General features: G+C 42.8%; 1 protein-coding gene across 1 annotated transcript in view; it reads left to right on the forward strand.

Annotated features, from left to right (window-relative positions):
• LOC134619011 (collagen alpha-1(XX) chain) overlaps positions 1–13,070 on the forward strand; it is a 36,640-nt gene that overhangs the window by 6,801 nt on the left and 16,769 nt on the right. Inside the window, exons 4-10 of the mRNA XM_063464687.1 lie at positions 7,175–7,354; positions 8,804–8,938; positions 9,414–9,581; positions 11,487–11,606; positions 11,680–11,844; positions 12,214–12,372; positions 12,500–12,672. Of these exons, the coding sequence (XP_063320757.1) occupies positions 7,175–7,354; positions 8,804–8,938; positions 9,414–9,581; positions 11,487–11,606; positions 11,680–11,844; positions 12,214–12,372; positions 12,500–12,672 (1,100 nt within the window). The remainder of the gene's footprint in view (positions 1–7,174; positions 7,355–8,803; positions 8,939–9,413; positions 9,582–11,486; positions 11,607–11,679; positions 11,845–12,213; positions 12,373–12,499; positions 12,673–13,070) is intronic.

The raw sequence follows: 13,070 nt of genomic DNA on the forward strand, positions 1-13,070 counted from the left end.
AATGCCTCAACTTGGAAATTCGTAACGCCGGCTGTCATGTTGGAATGATGGCAGTCTGGGAATTCCTTCCTGATGTGTCTTCATCTTATTTTAACTCCCTCAGGGTCCCTTACTTATTTATTACTGTTACTGTGTCAAGGCAATTCTTACTTTTCATCCTCATTTGCAGCTCTTAATAACCCATTTTGTATTCACAATATAACATAGAAAACATATTAAATGTTTAACTGCAAATTTTTGTCCCTTAATTCCAGACAAGGATATGCTAAAAAGACTTTTGGAGATCTTACAGTTTTTTCTCCTTTTGTGTTTGCATATGAATTAAAGCAACTTTTAGCACAGTGAATAACCTGAGACACGAGTGACTACAGTGGGCTCATAAAGGTTCTTTGACCTTTAACCATGAGTCTAGTCTAGAGTAGTTTGAGTTGTAGTCACATGTGTAATCCATTGTACCACTTAACTGCATGTGCATCCTTTGGTGATTCCTGAATGGAGTGTGCTAAAGTTTACTCAACTTTCAAGGATGTGTTATTGACCAGTGCTGTGTATGCTCTTCAGTGATAGACGTCATAAAGGTTAAGATCTGTGTCGGGGTGGTTACTCAAAAAACTTGTCTATTACACATTACTTGTTACTTTTCTTAAAAATAATGCAGTACCTTACTTGATTACTTGCCTGAAAAAATTAATTTGTTCCAGTACTTATTAATTAGTTTAAAAATGACCTAAAACATTTTCACATAGTTACCATTAACAATAGAAACCTTAAAGTCCCAAACACCAACACAAATCCCTATCCTAATGAAGACCCACATACAATCTGTCTTTCATGTGTGAACGCAAAGCTGACAGCACAAAACAAAGCTGAAAACCAGCTGACACTTCAAAGTGATCGTCATGGTGATTCAACTTTAGAAGCATGAACAGGCAGAAGTGCAGGCTGCAGGCTGACTGCTCATCAGTCTGTTGAAGTTCGGGGTCTGGCTGCTGGGCTGGGATCAGCATACACTAACCTTTATCTTCACTCTGGGTTCTTGGCTATCTTTGTGTTAGCATGTTTTCTGTGCAGATGCTGCCAAAAAGCTGATGTTGTGTTTGCAGCATGACGCGGTTGTTTCTGTCCTGGACGTAGTTACTGCTTTACTATAATGTTCCTGTAAATTTATGCAATAATATTCAAATTAATGTAAGTAAGTATGTAAAGTTTATTTATTAAGCGCTTTTCATAGACAGGTAGTCACAAAGCGCTGTACACAAAGATTAAAATAAACAGTACGATAAATAGCAAAATGCACAATATACACAATATAAGAGGTTAAATGTAAATTAAAAATGTAAAAATGTAAAAAGCGTTGGTCAACCGAAGGCTTGTTTAAACAGTAAAGTTTTTAACTGCTTTTTAAAGGATTCCACAGAGTCAATCAAACATAGTTGCAGAGGTAGACTGTTCCACAGCCTTGGTGCCACAGACTGGATAAGCTTGGATAAATAATCTGGGGCCTGGCCATGTACTGCTCTGTACGTTAAAACAATGATTTTAAAACGAATTCTAAAATCTATTGGGAGCCAATGTAAAGAACATAAAATAGGAGTAATGTGAGCTCGCTTGCTAGAGCGAGTTAGTAGTCTGGCTGCTGCATTTTGTATAGCTTGGAGGCGGGAAAGATGATTTATCCAAGCTGGTAAACAGGGAATTACAATAATCTAAACGCGATGACACAAATGCATGGACAATTTTTTCCAGTTCAGCTAAGGAGACCATATGTCGCAGTTTAGAAATGTTCCTTAAATGAAAGAAACAGGAACGAGACAGAGATTCTACGTGTGAGTCAAGGCCCAAAGAAGAGTCAAATATTACTCCAAGATTTCGAATATTTGGCTTAGCAGAAGGACAGAAAGGGGCAAGAACCTGACTGATTTTAGATTATAGATCAGGAGGAGCTATGATCATGGTCTCTGTCTTGTTCATGTTTAAAACAAGGTAATTGTTAGAAAGCCAGTCAGAAACCTAGAGTTAAGCACTGGACTAGGGTGGACAGCCTATCCAGCTGATGAGGCTTAAAGGACATATACAGCTGAATGTCATTGGCATAGAAATGATAAGACAAGTCACTAAAAGACTGAATAATGCCAGCTAAAGGAAGCATATAAAAAGAAAATAATAATGGACCCAAAACTGAACCCTGTGGAACCCCGCAGGTTAGGGCAGCAATGTTAGAGGAGAACCTGTCAGTCCTAACAGAAAAGGATCTACCTGATAAATAGGAAGAAAACCAGTCTAAGGCGGTGCCAGATATACCAGCGAGAACTTTCAGCCTGTTAAGTAGGATTTTGTGCTCGATGGTATCGAAGTAATCGTATCACCAGACCTGCGACCATATGTTCTGGACACTCGGGTAAAGAGAGGGGCTGAGCTGTCAACTGATCACCACCTGGTGGTGAGTTGGATCAGGTGGCGGGGGAGGACGCTGGACAGACCCGGTGCACCTAAACATGTAGTGAGGGTGTGCTGGGAACGCCTAGCAGAGGCCCCAGTCCGCAAGATCTTCAACGCACACCTCTGGCAGAGCTTCAATAGCATTCCGAGGGAGACTGGGGACATTGAGTCCGAATGGACCATATTCAGCATCTCCATTGCCGAAGCTGCTGCATTGAGCTGCGGCCGCAAGGTGGTTGGTGCCTGTCGTGGTGGTAATCCCCGAACCAAATGGTGGACACCAGAGGTGAAGGGAGCCACCAGGCTGAAGAAGGAGTCCTATCGGGTTTGGTTAGCCTGTGGGACTTCGGAGGCAGCTGACAGGTACCGACAGGCCAAGCGGAATACAGTGGCTGAAGCAAAAACTCGGGTGTGGGAGGAGTTTGGAGAGGCCATGGAAAAAGACTTTCGGACTGCCTCGAAAAGATTCTGGCAAACCGTCAGGCATCTCAGGAGGGGAAAGCAGTGCTCTACCTGCACTGTGTATAGTGCTGGCGGAGCGCTGCTGACTTCGACTGAGAAAATTGTCGGGCGGTGGAAGGAATACTTCGAGGACCTCCTTAATCCCATTGACACGTCTTCCGAGGAGGAAGCAGAGTCTGGGGATGAGGGGGATGACCCGCCAATTTCCGGGGGCGAGGTCACTGAGGCAGTTAAACAACTCCTTGGTGGCAGAGCCCCTGGTGTGGATGAGGTCTGCCCCGAGTTCCTGAAGGCTCTGGACGTTGTAGGGCTGTCCTGGTTGACACGCCTCTACAATGTTGCGTGGAGATTGGGGGCAGTACCCCTGGACTGGCAGACCGGGGTGGTGGTCCCCATCTTTAAGAAGGGGGACCGGAGGGTGTGTTCCAACTACAGGGGGATCACACTCCTCAGCCTCCCAGGGAAAGTCTATGCCAGGGTGCTGGAAAGGAGAGTTTGTCGTTCGGTTTTCATCCTGGTTGCGGAACACTGGACCAGCTCTTTATCCTCTCAAGGATACTTGAGGGCGGATGGGAGTTTGCCCAACCAGTCTACATGTGTTTTGTGGACTTGGAGAAGGCATTCGACCGTGTCCCTCAGGGTGTCCTGTGGGAGGTGTTGCGGGAGTATGGGGTGTCTGGCCCATTGCTACGGGCCATTCGATCCCTATACAACCGTTGCAAGAGCTTGGTTCGCATTGCCGGCAATAAGTTGGACTCGTTCCCGGTGGGTGATGGGCTCCGCCAGGGCTGCCCTATGTCACCGATTCTGTTCATAATTTTTATGGACAGGATTTCTAGGCGCAGCCAAGTGGCGGAGGGCTTTCACTTAGGTGGCCTCAGAATCTCATCTCTGCTTTTCGCGGATGATGTGGTTCTGTTGGCTTCATCGGGTGATGGCCTCCAGCTCGCACTGGAACGGTTCGCAGCCGAGTGTGAAGCAGCGGGAATGAGGATCAGCACCTCCAAATCTGAGGCCATGGTTCTCAGCCAGAGAAGGGTGGAGTGCCCACTCTGGGTCGGGGATGAGTTCCTGCTCCAAGTGGGGGAATTCAAGTATCTCGGGGTTTTGTTCGCGAGTGATGGGGGAAGGGAGCCGGAGATCGACAGACGGATTGGTGCTGCAGCCGCAGTGATGCGGACGCTGCACCGGTCCGTTGTGGTGAAGAGGGAGCTGAGTGTAAAAGCGACGCTCTCAATTTACCGGTCGATCTACATCCCTACCCTCACCTATGGCCACGAGCTGTGGGTAGTGACCGAAAGAACGAGATCGCGGATACAAGCGGCGGAAATGAGCTTCCTCCGAAGAGTGGCTGGCCTCTCCCTTAGAGATAGGGTGAGAAGTTCAGCCATCTGGGAGGGGCTCAGAGTAGAGCCGCTGATCGTCCACATTGACAGGAGCCAGCTGAGGTGGTTTGGGCATCTGACAAGGAAGCCTCCTGGGCGCCTCCTGGGTGAGGTGTTCCGGGCATGTCACACCGGGAGGAGGCCCCAGGGCAGACCCAGGACACGCTGGAGAGATTATATCTCTCAGCTGGCCTGGGAACGCCTTGGTGTTCCCCCGGATAAGCTGGAGGAGGTGGCTGGGGAGAGGGAGGTCTGGGCTTCTCTACTTAGGCTGCTGCCCCCGCGACCCGGCCCCGGATAAAGTGGAAGAAGATGGATGGATGGATGGATGGTATTGAAGGCTGCGCTAAGATCAAGCAAAATGATCACAGAACAACTCCCTGCATCAGATGACATTAGTAGATCGTTATAGACCCTCCGTAGAGTGCTGCTTTTGAAAGCCAGACTGAAAAGGGTCGAAAATCTGCAATCTGCATAGTAAGGACCTGAACTGATTTTCTACAATTTTTTCTAGTAATTTACTTATAAATGGCAATCTTGAAATAGGACAATAATTACTAGTGGAGGTAGGATCTAGATTCTGTTTTTTTAACAGAGGAGTTACCTCAGCATGTTTAAAATAGTACGGAACACAGCCTTGCCTCAGTGAATTGTTGATGATGGATAGTAGTGTGGGACCAATGCTAGTGAGAGTCCCGGACAGGACGGAGGGAGGTAATATATCTAAGGATGAGGATTTCATTTTACCTATTACTGCAATTAAGTCATTGAGTGTTATTGATGAAAAAGAAGTAAATGACCCGGGACAAAAAGGGGCATCTTCATAAGGGGAGGCACTTGAGGAGATTTTGGATCTCAAGTCCATCACCTTATTTACAAAGTAATTGAGGAAAGTGTTACAGTCTTCATCAGAAAGTAACACAGCATGCTGAGTTGGAGGAGAAACAATACTATTGATGGTATCAAATAGAATTCTTGGGTTATTTTAATGACGATTTATGAGATTATTGAAGTAAGAGGATCTGGCCTCTTTGACTGACTCATTATATAAGTGAAGAAGTTCTTTGAAGTGTTCCTGATGGACAACCAGACCAGTGGACTTCCAGAGACGCTCTGCTTTTCGACAGGAGCATCGAAGACCACGAGTTTGATTATTTAACCATGGTGTGCGGGAACTAGCAGTGCAATGACTAGTTTTGAAAGGAGCAACCTGATTAAGAATGGCAAGAATTAATAAGGATGTCAGCATCATCAGAAGAAGGTTTAAAATTAAAAAGAGAAGAAAACTTAAAAATGACAGAGTCATCAATAAAGCACCTGCGCCTAATAAAACTTTGGGGAAGAGACTCTGAGTTGACAGATACATTAAAAAAGACTGACTTATGGTCGCTAAAAACAACATCATTTAAGTTCAAGTGGTCAAGGGAAACACCATAGGTGAAGACCAAGTCCAGAGTATGCCCAGCTGTGTGAGTAGGACCTGATACATGCTGAACAAAACTGAAAGAGTCCATGATGCTCAGGAACTCCTTAGTGGTACTATTTGATGAGTCCTCTGCATGAATGTTGAAGTCACCAACAATGATGACATTGCCTAGTTTAATGGTGGAAGTTAAAAATTCTTGTAGGTCTGATAGAAAAGAGGCAGCAGACCCAGGTTGACGATAAATTAAAATGCCGTACATGGGCTGTTCTCGTCCAATTTTTATCATAATCATCTCAAAAGAGTTGTAACAGCTCGAGGAGATCATCTGGCATAAAAATGTCTTTTTAAAAATTACCGCTCTTCCACCTCCTCGTCCAGATATCTGAGGTGCGCAGAGAAATGAACAGTCAGTGGGACACAGCTCTAAAAGATGTGAGACTTCATTCTCACGCTGCCAAGTCTCAGAGATAAACATAAAATCAAGCTTCTCCGTGCAGAACAAGTCATTTAAGATATAAGACTTGTTGGCAATTGAGCGGACATTAATTAACATCCATTTAACGCTGCGACCCAGCTGCGAAACTCCTGGGTAGAGTTTCCAGGAACAGAGTTTGCGCTATGCGGTAAGCTGCGCAGTAAAACAGGGTTCCTGCCGCGATGAGGCTTGGCTTTCCATGCTTTCATGTGACAGCCTGAGTGGTAAACACAGGGGGTTGTGGGGATTAATCCAGCTCCGACAAGTCTCAGGTGGATCTTACCGCTAGCAGCCCAGGAATAAAGCCCCCGAAGACGACGAAGCAGCACAAGAAAGCCGGCTCTCTTCCGGCAATGTTCATATTGCCACTGAAAACATGTAAACTCCTTTGTGATTTGCTCGTCCTGGAAACTAACAGCAAATAATGAGATTGGGCATGTTTTGGCAAAGTGACTGTTTTTGTTTTAGAGATATTTGTAAAGGTTCTTAGAGCTAGCTAGGAGTTGAACCTAGAATCTCCTCATCTGTAAGTCAGGCACATTATCCAGTGCACCTCTAGGCCCATGCGTTATAAAAGCCACTTAAGATCTTTTGGGATTTTCTGATGTATGTCAAAATGTTATGACTAACACACTAGTTATGTTATTTGCACTAGGGTTGTTAGGGCCACCATGCAGAATACTAACACTGATGTAATCATAGAAACTTGTTTTCCTCAGCAGGCTGTTGTTTTGATGTTTGAGCTTTAAATATTAAACTTGCCACATCATCTGTAAGACTCTTGTGGATTTACTCTTTTATGTGTTCTGTGTACTAAGTCGATTTTTAAAAGCCATTTCTGCCAGTAGAAATATAACTGACCTTCATATAAACTGACAAATTAGGTCAATTGAATTTTATATATATATATATAGCGCCAAATCACAACAGCAGTTGCCGATTATCAATATCAATACTACACAGATGATCAACATTTCTCTCTTCTAGTGCAGACTCTGCGGGAGGAGGAGATGATCCGCAGTGGCACCAGAGAGCACAGGAAGAAGTTGCTGCCAGGTGGGTCAGGATCAGGAGAACTGGAAGATGCAACAGAGGCTCTGCTGGATGTACCAACAGTTCTGTATCCGGAACCTACGACCACCACTCCTGCCTCTGCCAGTACTACAGGTAGTTTATGGTGGTAGATAGCATAAAATATGAAAGAAAATATTATTGTTGACAATTTTAGACTCTCAAGTTTTCCCTTGATGCTAACCTTTTAAGCAGCAACATAGTGAAATAAATGGCTTTTTATTAGAAAATGGGTTGCTATGGTCACAAGGGATAGTAGTGACCACTATATCACAGCCACTAGTTTATTGAATATTGTGCTTGCTCCAGTGTAATCCTTTATTAGTTTCCTAAATAATGGCGTGTGAAGCAACTTAGGTTCCATGGATATTTATCTAGCTCTGTACACCATGTACAGAGAGGGCGCCAACTATGAAAAGAGGCTCCTGCTCCAAAACTGACACCTTGAGCATTGACTGAGATTTGTAGCTTCCCATATGGACAAGCCAAATGCACTCTAGAAAAAGGTTTTACTGTCAAAAGCTTTGAAAAAAGCTCGAAAATCCCAAATAAATTCTACCTTGTGCACTCAGTAATTAAAGTAATGAATTCATTCATTAGTTAATTCATTTAATTGATTAATTATTGTTTTAAGTAATTGCGGATGTGAAGAAAAATTAACCCCAAATTGACATTCATGCCCATGATGAGTGTATATAAGCTTGTGACCATAACTCTATATTAAAAAAATAGTGAGTCCAGAAAAAAACAGGTCTACAGCATGACATGAATTGCTGTGAATGGCTATAGGGTGACTAAAAATAGTACAAAGTAAGGTGAGATATTAGCTGGTTAAACATAAAACATCCAGTCAAACAAGTGATCACGTATTCTAATTTGAATATACTCGTGGAGCCTAACTTGGCCCCCATTACTGCTCACTTTTCCTGGGTTAATGCTAACCGGAATGTCATAGCATGCTGCTAACATGGATGCTAAATCCACAGGTGTTGACTGTCAGCAGCAAAACATATTATGGTCACAGTCATTTTAACCGTGGGGGGGGGGTGACAAAGCCACACAAAACAAAAACATAGAGCACACAACATGTTCTTGCCACGATTGGTTAGTTTGAGACATGTTATTATTCATCAGATAGGACACATACATTTTGCCTCTTTCATGGATAATGCTTACAAAGCTGACTTGAGCTAGCAACAAGCTCAGATAATCTGAGCCATAGTCATACATGTTTTCCTTTGCACCACATTGGCTGCTGGACACTGTTCACTCCCATACAGTTTCATAAACAAGTCAAAATACTTACTGGGGAAAACTGTGGACTTTTTTCTGACTTTATCAAATGTTTATCATGAAATGAAAATGTTTATTTGTTAACAGCTAAAGAAGGTTTTCTCTCACTTTTCCCTTTGATGCTTATGAGCTCAGACTAATCTAAAGTCATCAGACTTCTTGTCATGCACAGCCTCAGCTGGTCCCCTAAACAATTTTGGCTTATCTTACTGTAACCCCACCCAAGTGGTTACTATTACCTCTCTTCTCCAGAGCCTCCAGCTACAGATACCCCCTCTGAACTCCCAGATAAGACCCCTGAGAAAAGTGGCAAAGAGAAGAGGAAGAAGAAGAAAGAGCGGGATCGTTCCAAGATGGAGAACAAGGAGGAGCAGGGAACAACACAGGGTAAACCAGCTCAGGAGAAACCCCGAAAGAGCCCATTTCCCACCCAGCCAGGTACCGATAAACAGTGCTCTCCAGTGTTATATAAACCTGACAGAATCTCCAATCACAATAGCAGTGATCACTCATTTTAAACTAAAGTAATGTCTGGCCTCCACCAGCTTCCTTTTCTTGTAACTTAACAGTAAGTGTTTGAAATGTGATGACAGTGTTTACAGGGGGGAGGGACAGCTAAGCGATAATGACAGACCATTCTGTTTGGCTACAGGGCATTTGTTTCGCCTCTCTCCTTTATAATCGAAGGAAAGAAACAGACGTTCACATGCATGAAAGCTCACTTCTGCATCTGTGCACCATGTCGACACATGTACATAATAGTTAGACGCCTTTACGTTAAAAACAGTTTTGGTGCCATCTGTTTCCTCATTTAAAGTACGTGTGTTCTTTACATCCTTTGCTTCTTGTGTTGTTTATTAAGGCATGTCTTCAAGGAAACCATTTGAATGTGCGAGCGATGCAGCTGCAGACATCATGTTGTTGGTGGACGGCTCCTGGAGCATCGGACGCATTAACTTCAGACGTGTCCGAGACTTCTTGGAGGGCCTAGTGACACCTTTCCACATTGGACCGAATCACATTCAGATCGGTGAGAAACAGAGCATGGAGTATGGTGGTGAAAACATTTCTCATCACTAACATTGTGAAAGTCATAGTAGATTTCAAATAGGAGTATTGCCACACTGTAGATGTCCTGACATCATCATTCACACTGTTGCAGGAGTATTGACATCACTCTGTTTCTCTTTTTGCTTTGCTCATTCCATTTCTGGCCTTCTGGTTGTTATTGCAGGTTATTGCAATACTCACAGATTTACTACTGTCACTATTGCTCACAGATAATTTACTACTACATAATTTTATAATTCATGTTCATACTTTGTAAAAAATATAAATTATACACAGTCAAATGTAATCTATTGCAGTTAATGAGAGATAAAAATTGTAGTCTGTTGTCATCAGCACACATAACATTTTATATACTTCATGATGTATTTTTCAGCCATTTTTGTTATTTGATTGGTTTCATTACTGATCCCTGATCCTGAACCTGTTCACAGTCCCAGGGCAACAAATACACACAAATGTTTGTATTCTTTAGCGTGGGCCTACAGCTTTCTCATTTAATCCAAAGCGCCTGTTTTCCTAAATGAATTAGTTTTGGTACGTATACTTAACCAAACAGCTCGCAAGAGTTAACAAGTCAAAGAATGATTCATAGACTAGGTTCACAGTGTTTCCTTTAACATAGTTATTTTAAGCATATATTACAATGTGAGCCATGAATAATGAATAGCTGTTACAGAGACTGCTATTGAGCCATCATGTGACGTTTATTGCTGCACCGCACGGTCTTTATTGACCATTTATAAAGTTTTATATATATATGTTGAAATTTTACTGTAACCATCCAGGTGTTGTTTATATTGTTTACGTATCAGCTATTAACCATTTTATAAAGGTTATTAGTCAGTATTTCATAGATTATTAATAGTAATAAACTATTGACTAATGGTGTCTTGACTACAAATTAACTGTTTATTATTAATGGTCTTAATAAAGTTTGCATCCAGTCCGTTTGCCATATTTTATATCTGACCATCATGTGGGAAGAGGCTGACCAGGAGAACAGGGTTATATAATGTGCCCACATGGCAGCCAAGGCTCGCTGCTCCTCCCTGTTAGTGGTTAGTGTATGGGCTGCTATGTGTCATATTACTAGTTTATTTTCATCCTTTGTGAACATTTATGAATTCAATTTTTTGGTCCAGAAATCACCCAACTAATGTTACATGTGTTTATTTGTTTAGATAAAATAAGTTCTACCATGTTTCATACAAACGAAATATCCATCTATCCATTCATCTTCTTCACCTGTTAATAAAGTCAAGGTCACAGATATAATACAGATACTTTCTTTTAGTCGTGTGAAGGGAACCCGCAAAGTAAGAATTTCATTGCTCTGCGTAACCATTTGTGTTTTGCGGTGTACATGACAATAAACGTCTTGAATAAGTCCTGCTGTGATAGGGTGAGAGACTGGGGACACTGTGAACAGGCTGCTAGGCTATCACAGGGCTCAAACAGAGACAAGTCAAATCAATATTTGGCTTGTTCCCATTTGTGCATTAAGTTATTAAAATATCGACTTTTACTTACCATGCCAAGGTTTCATGTCATCATCCCCTGATGTTTGCAACACTTTATCATATTGAGCTGCCTTCATATAAGCTGCAACAACACTGTTTACACCCATTATTTCCATAAAAAATGCTGTAAAACCACTAATCTTTCACCAAAGGTTTTATAGTTACTATGGTTTAAAATCATCTATTGTTTTATGAGGTGACAACAAAAGGTAAGGACAATTAAAGCACAGACATATTGAAATGGATCACTCAGAGAAGAACTTGACGGTCTTTTTTATTCTATCTATCTGTTATGAACCAACATAGATGATAAAATCATGTATAATTTAGCATCTTTGTCTTAGGACTGACACAGTACAGTGGAGACCCACGCACAGAATGGCACCTTAACAACTTCACCACTAAAGAGCAGCTGTTGGAGGCAGTGAGGAACTTCAGATATAAGGGAGGAAACACATTTACAGGTACACACTCAGCCGATGCTGTTTGATACTGCATGTGTACCGTGCATTTGTCAGTGTCTAACCATGTCTCCAGGTCAGGCACTACTCCACGTCATGGAGGAGAACATGAGGTCCAGTGCAGGTGCAAGATCTGACACTCCGTTTTTTCTGGTGTTGTTGACTGATGGGAAATCTCAGGATGATGCCATTGCTGCAGCCAACCGGCTGAAAAATGCAGGCATTGAAATCATTGCTGTCGGTAAGATGGGCAAGTAGAGCAGGTCAAGTGATTTTCCCTTTCCCTTTTCCCATTTAGCCTTTAGACCAGGGGTGGGCAACTCCAGGCCTCAAGGGCCCGTGTCCTGCAGGTTTTAGATGTTTCCTTGATCCAACACAGCTGAGTTCTCCAGAGGCCTGGTAATGAACTAATCATTTGATGCAGGTGTGTTGACCTAGGGTGAGATCTAAAACCTGCAGGAAACCGGCCCTCGAGGCCTGGAGTTGCCCACCCCTGCTTTAGACTAAAACTACTTAGTCATTAGACTAGATTCAGAGGGGGTTTCACTACTTATTTTAACATGTTATGTCCTTAGCTGGTTAAACTATCGCACAACTTGGTGTTATTCAGGTGTAAAGAACGCTGATGAAGCGGAGTTGAGACAAGTGGCCTCGGAGCCAGTGGATCTGAATGTCTACAATGTTAATGACTTCCCTCTGCTCAGCAAGCTGGTGGCACGGCTGGTCCACATATTGTGCGGGAGGATAGAGGAGCGCGGCATCACAAAGCGTATGCCACCCATCTTTGTAGCTATCTGTGTTTTCCTGCCTGAAACTGAGTTGTTTTTAATGGCATCAGATGTTCAGATTTAAACTGTTTCCTGGAGATTTAATGCTCTGTGTTTCTGTGTGTCCAGGAATGGAGCCTGGTTCCACAGCAGATCCGGCCCTCTCCTACCCCAGTCCTACTGATCTCCGGTTTTCAGAGCTTGGTTCCAGAGAGGTGAAGCTTCACTGGACCAATCCTGTGAAGCCGGTCCAACAGTACAGAGTTGTGTACCACAGTGCTGAGAGTCAGAGTCCACAGGAGGTTAGCATCTTGCCTCTTTTCACATGCTGTAAATAAAAATGGGGTTAGGCACCATTCTACAACAAGTTTAACATTTTCGCTATTGGTATCTTTGTGATTGTTTTAATATGGATGTGATCAGATCTGGATGAGAAGGTTGAGCTGAGGCATAAATGTTAATGCTGGTAGGGGCTAGCTAAATGTTGAACATAACAAAAGAGCAACCACCTGTCTTTAAAAGTATCCTGTTAACTCCTTATTAAAAAGCATTGTTTACTGTCTGATACATAAAACATTTCAGCCTCTGACTTATTTCCTGTTATGAATGTGAATTTTTACCGCACTGTTTTAAATTGTAATGTGGTTTAAAGTTCTACATTACTTGACTGAGAGATGAATGCGAAAAAAGGCGGCTTTAA

This window comes from Pelmatolapia mariae, linkage group LG20, assembly GCF_036321145.2.
Source record: "Pelmatolapia mariae isolate MD_Pm_ZW linkage group LG20, Pm_UMD_F_2, whole genome shotgun sequence".
In the NCBI taxonomy this organism is placed as follows: Eukaryota; Metazoa; Chordata; class Actinopteri; order Cichliformes; family Cichlidae; genus Pelmatolapia; species Pelmatolapia mariae.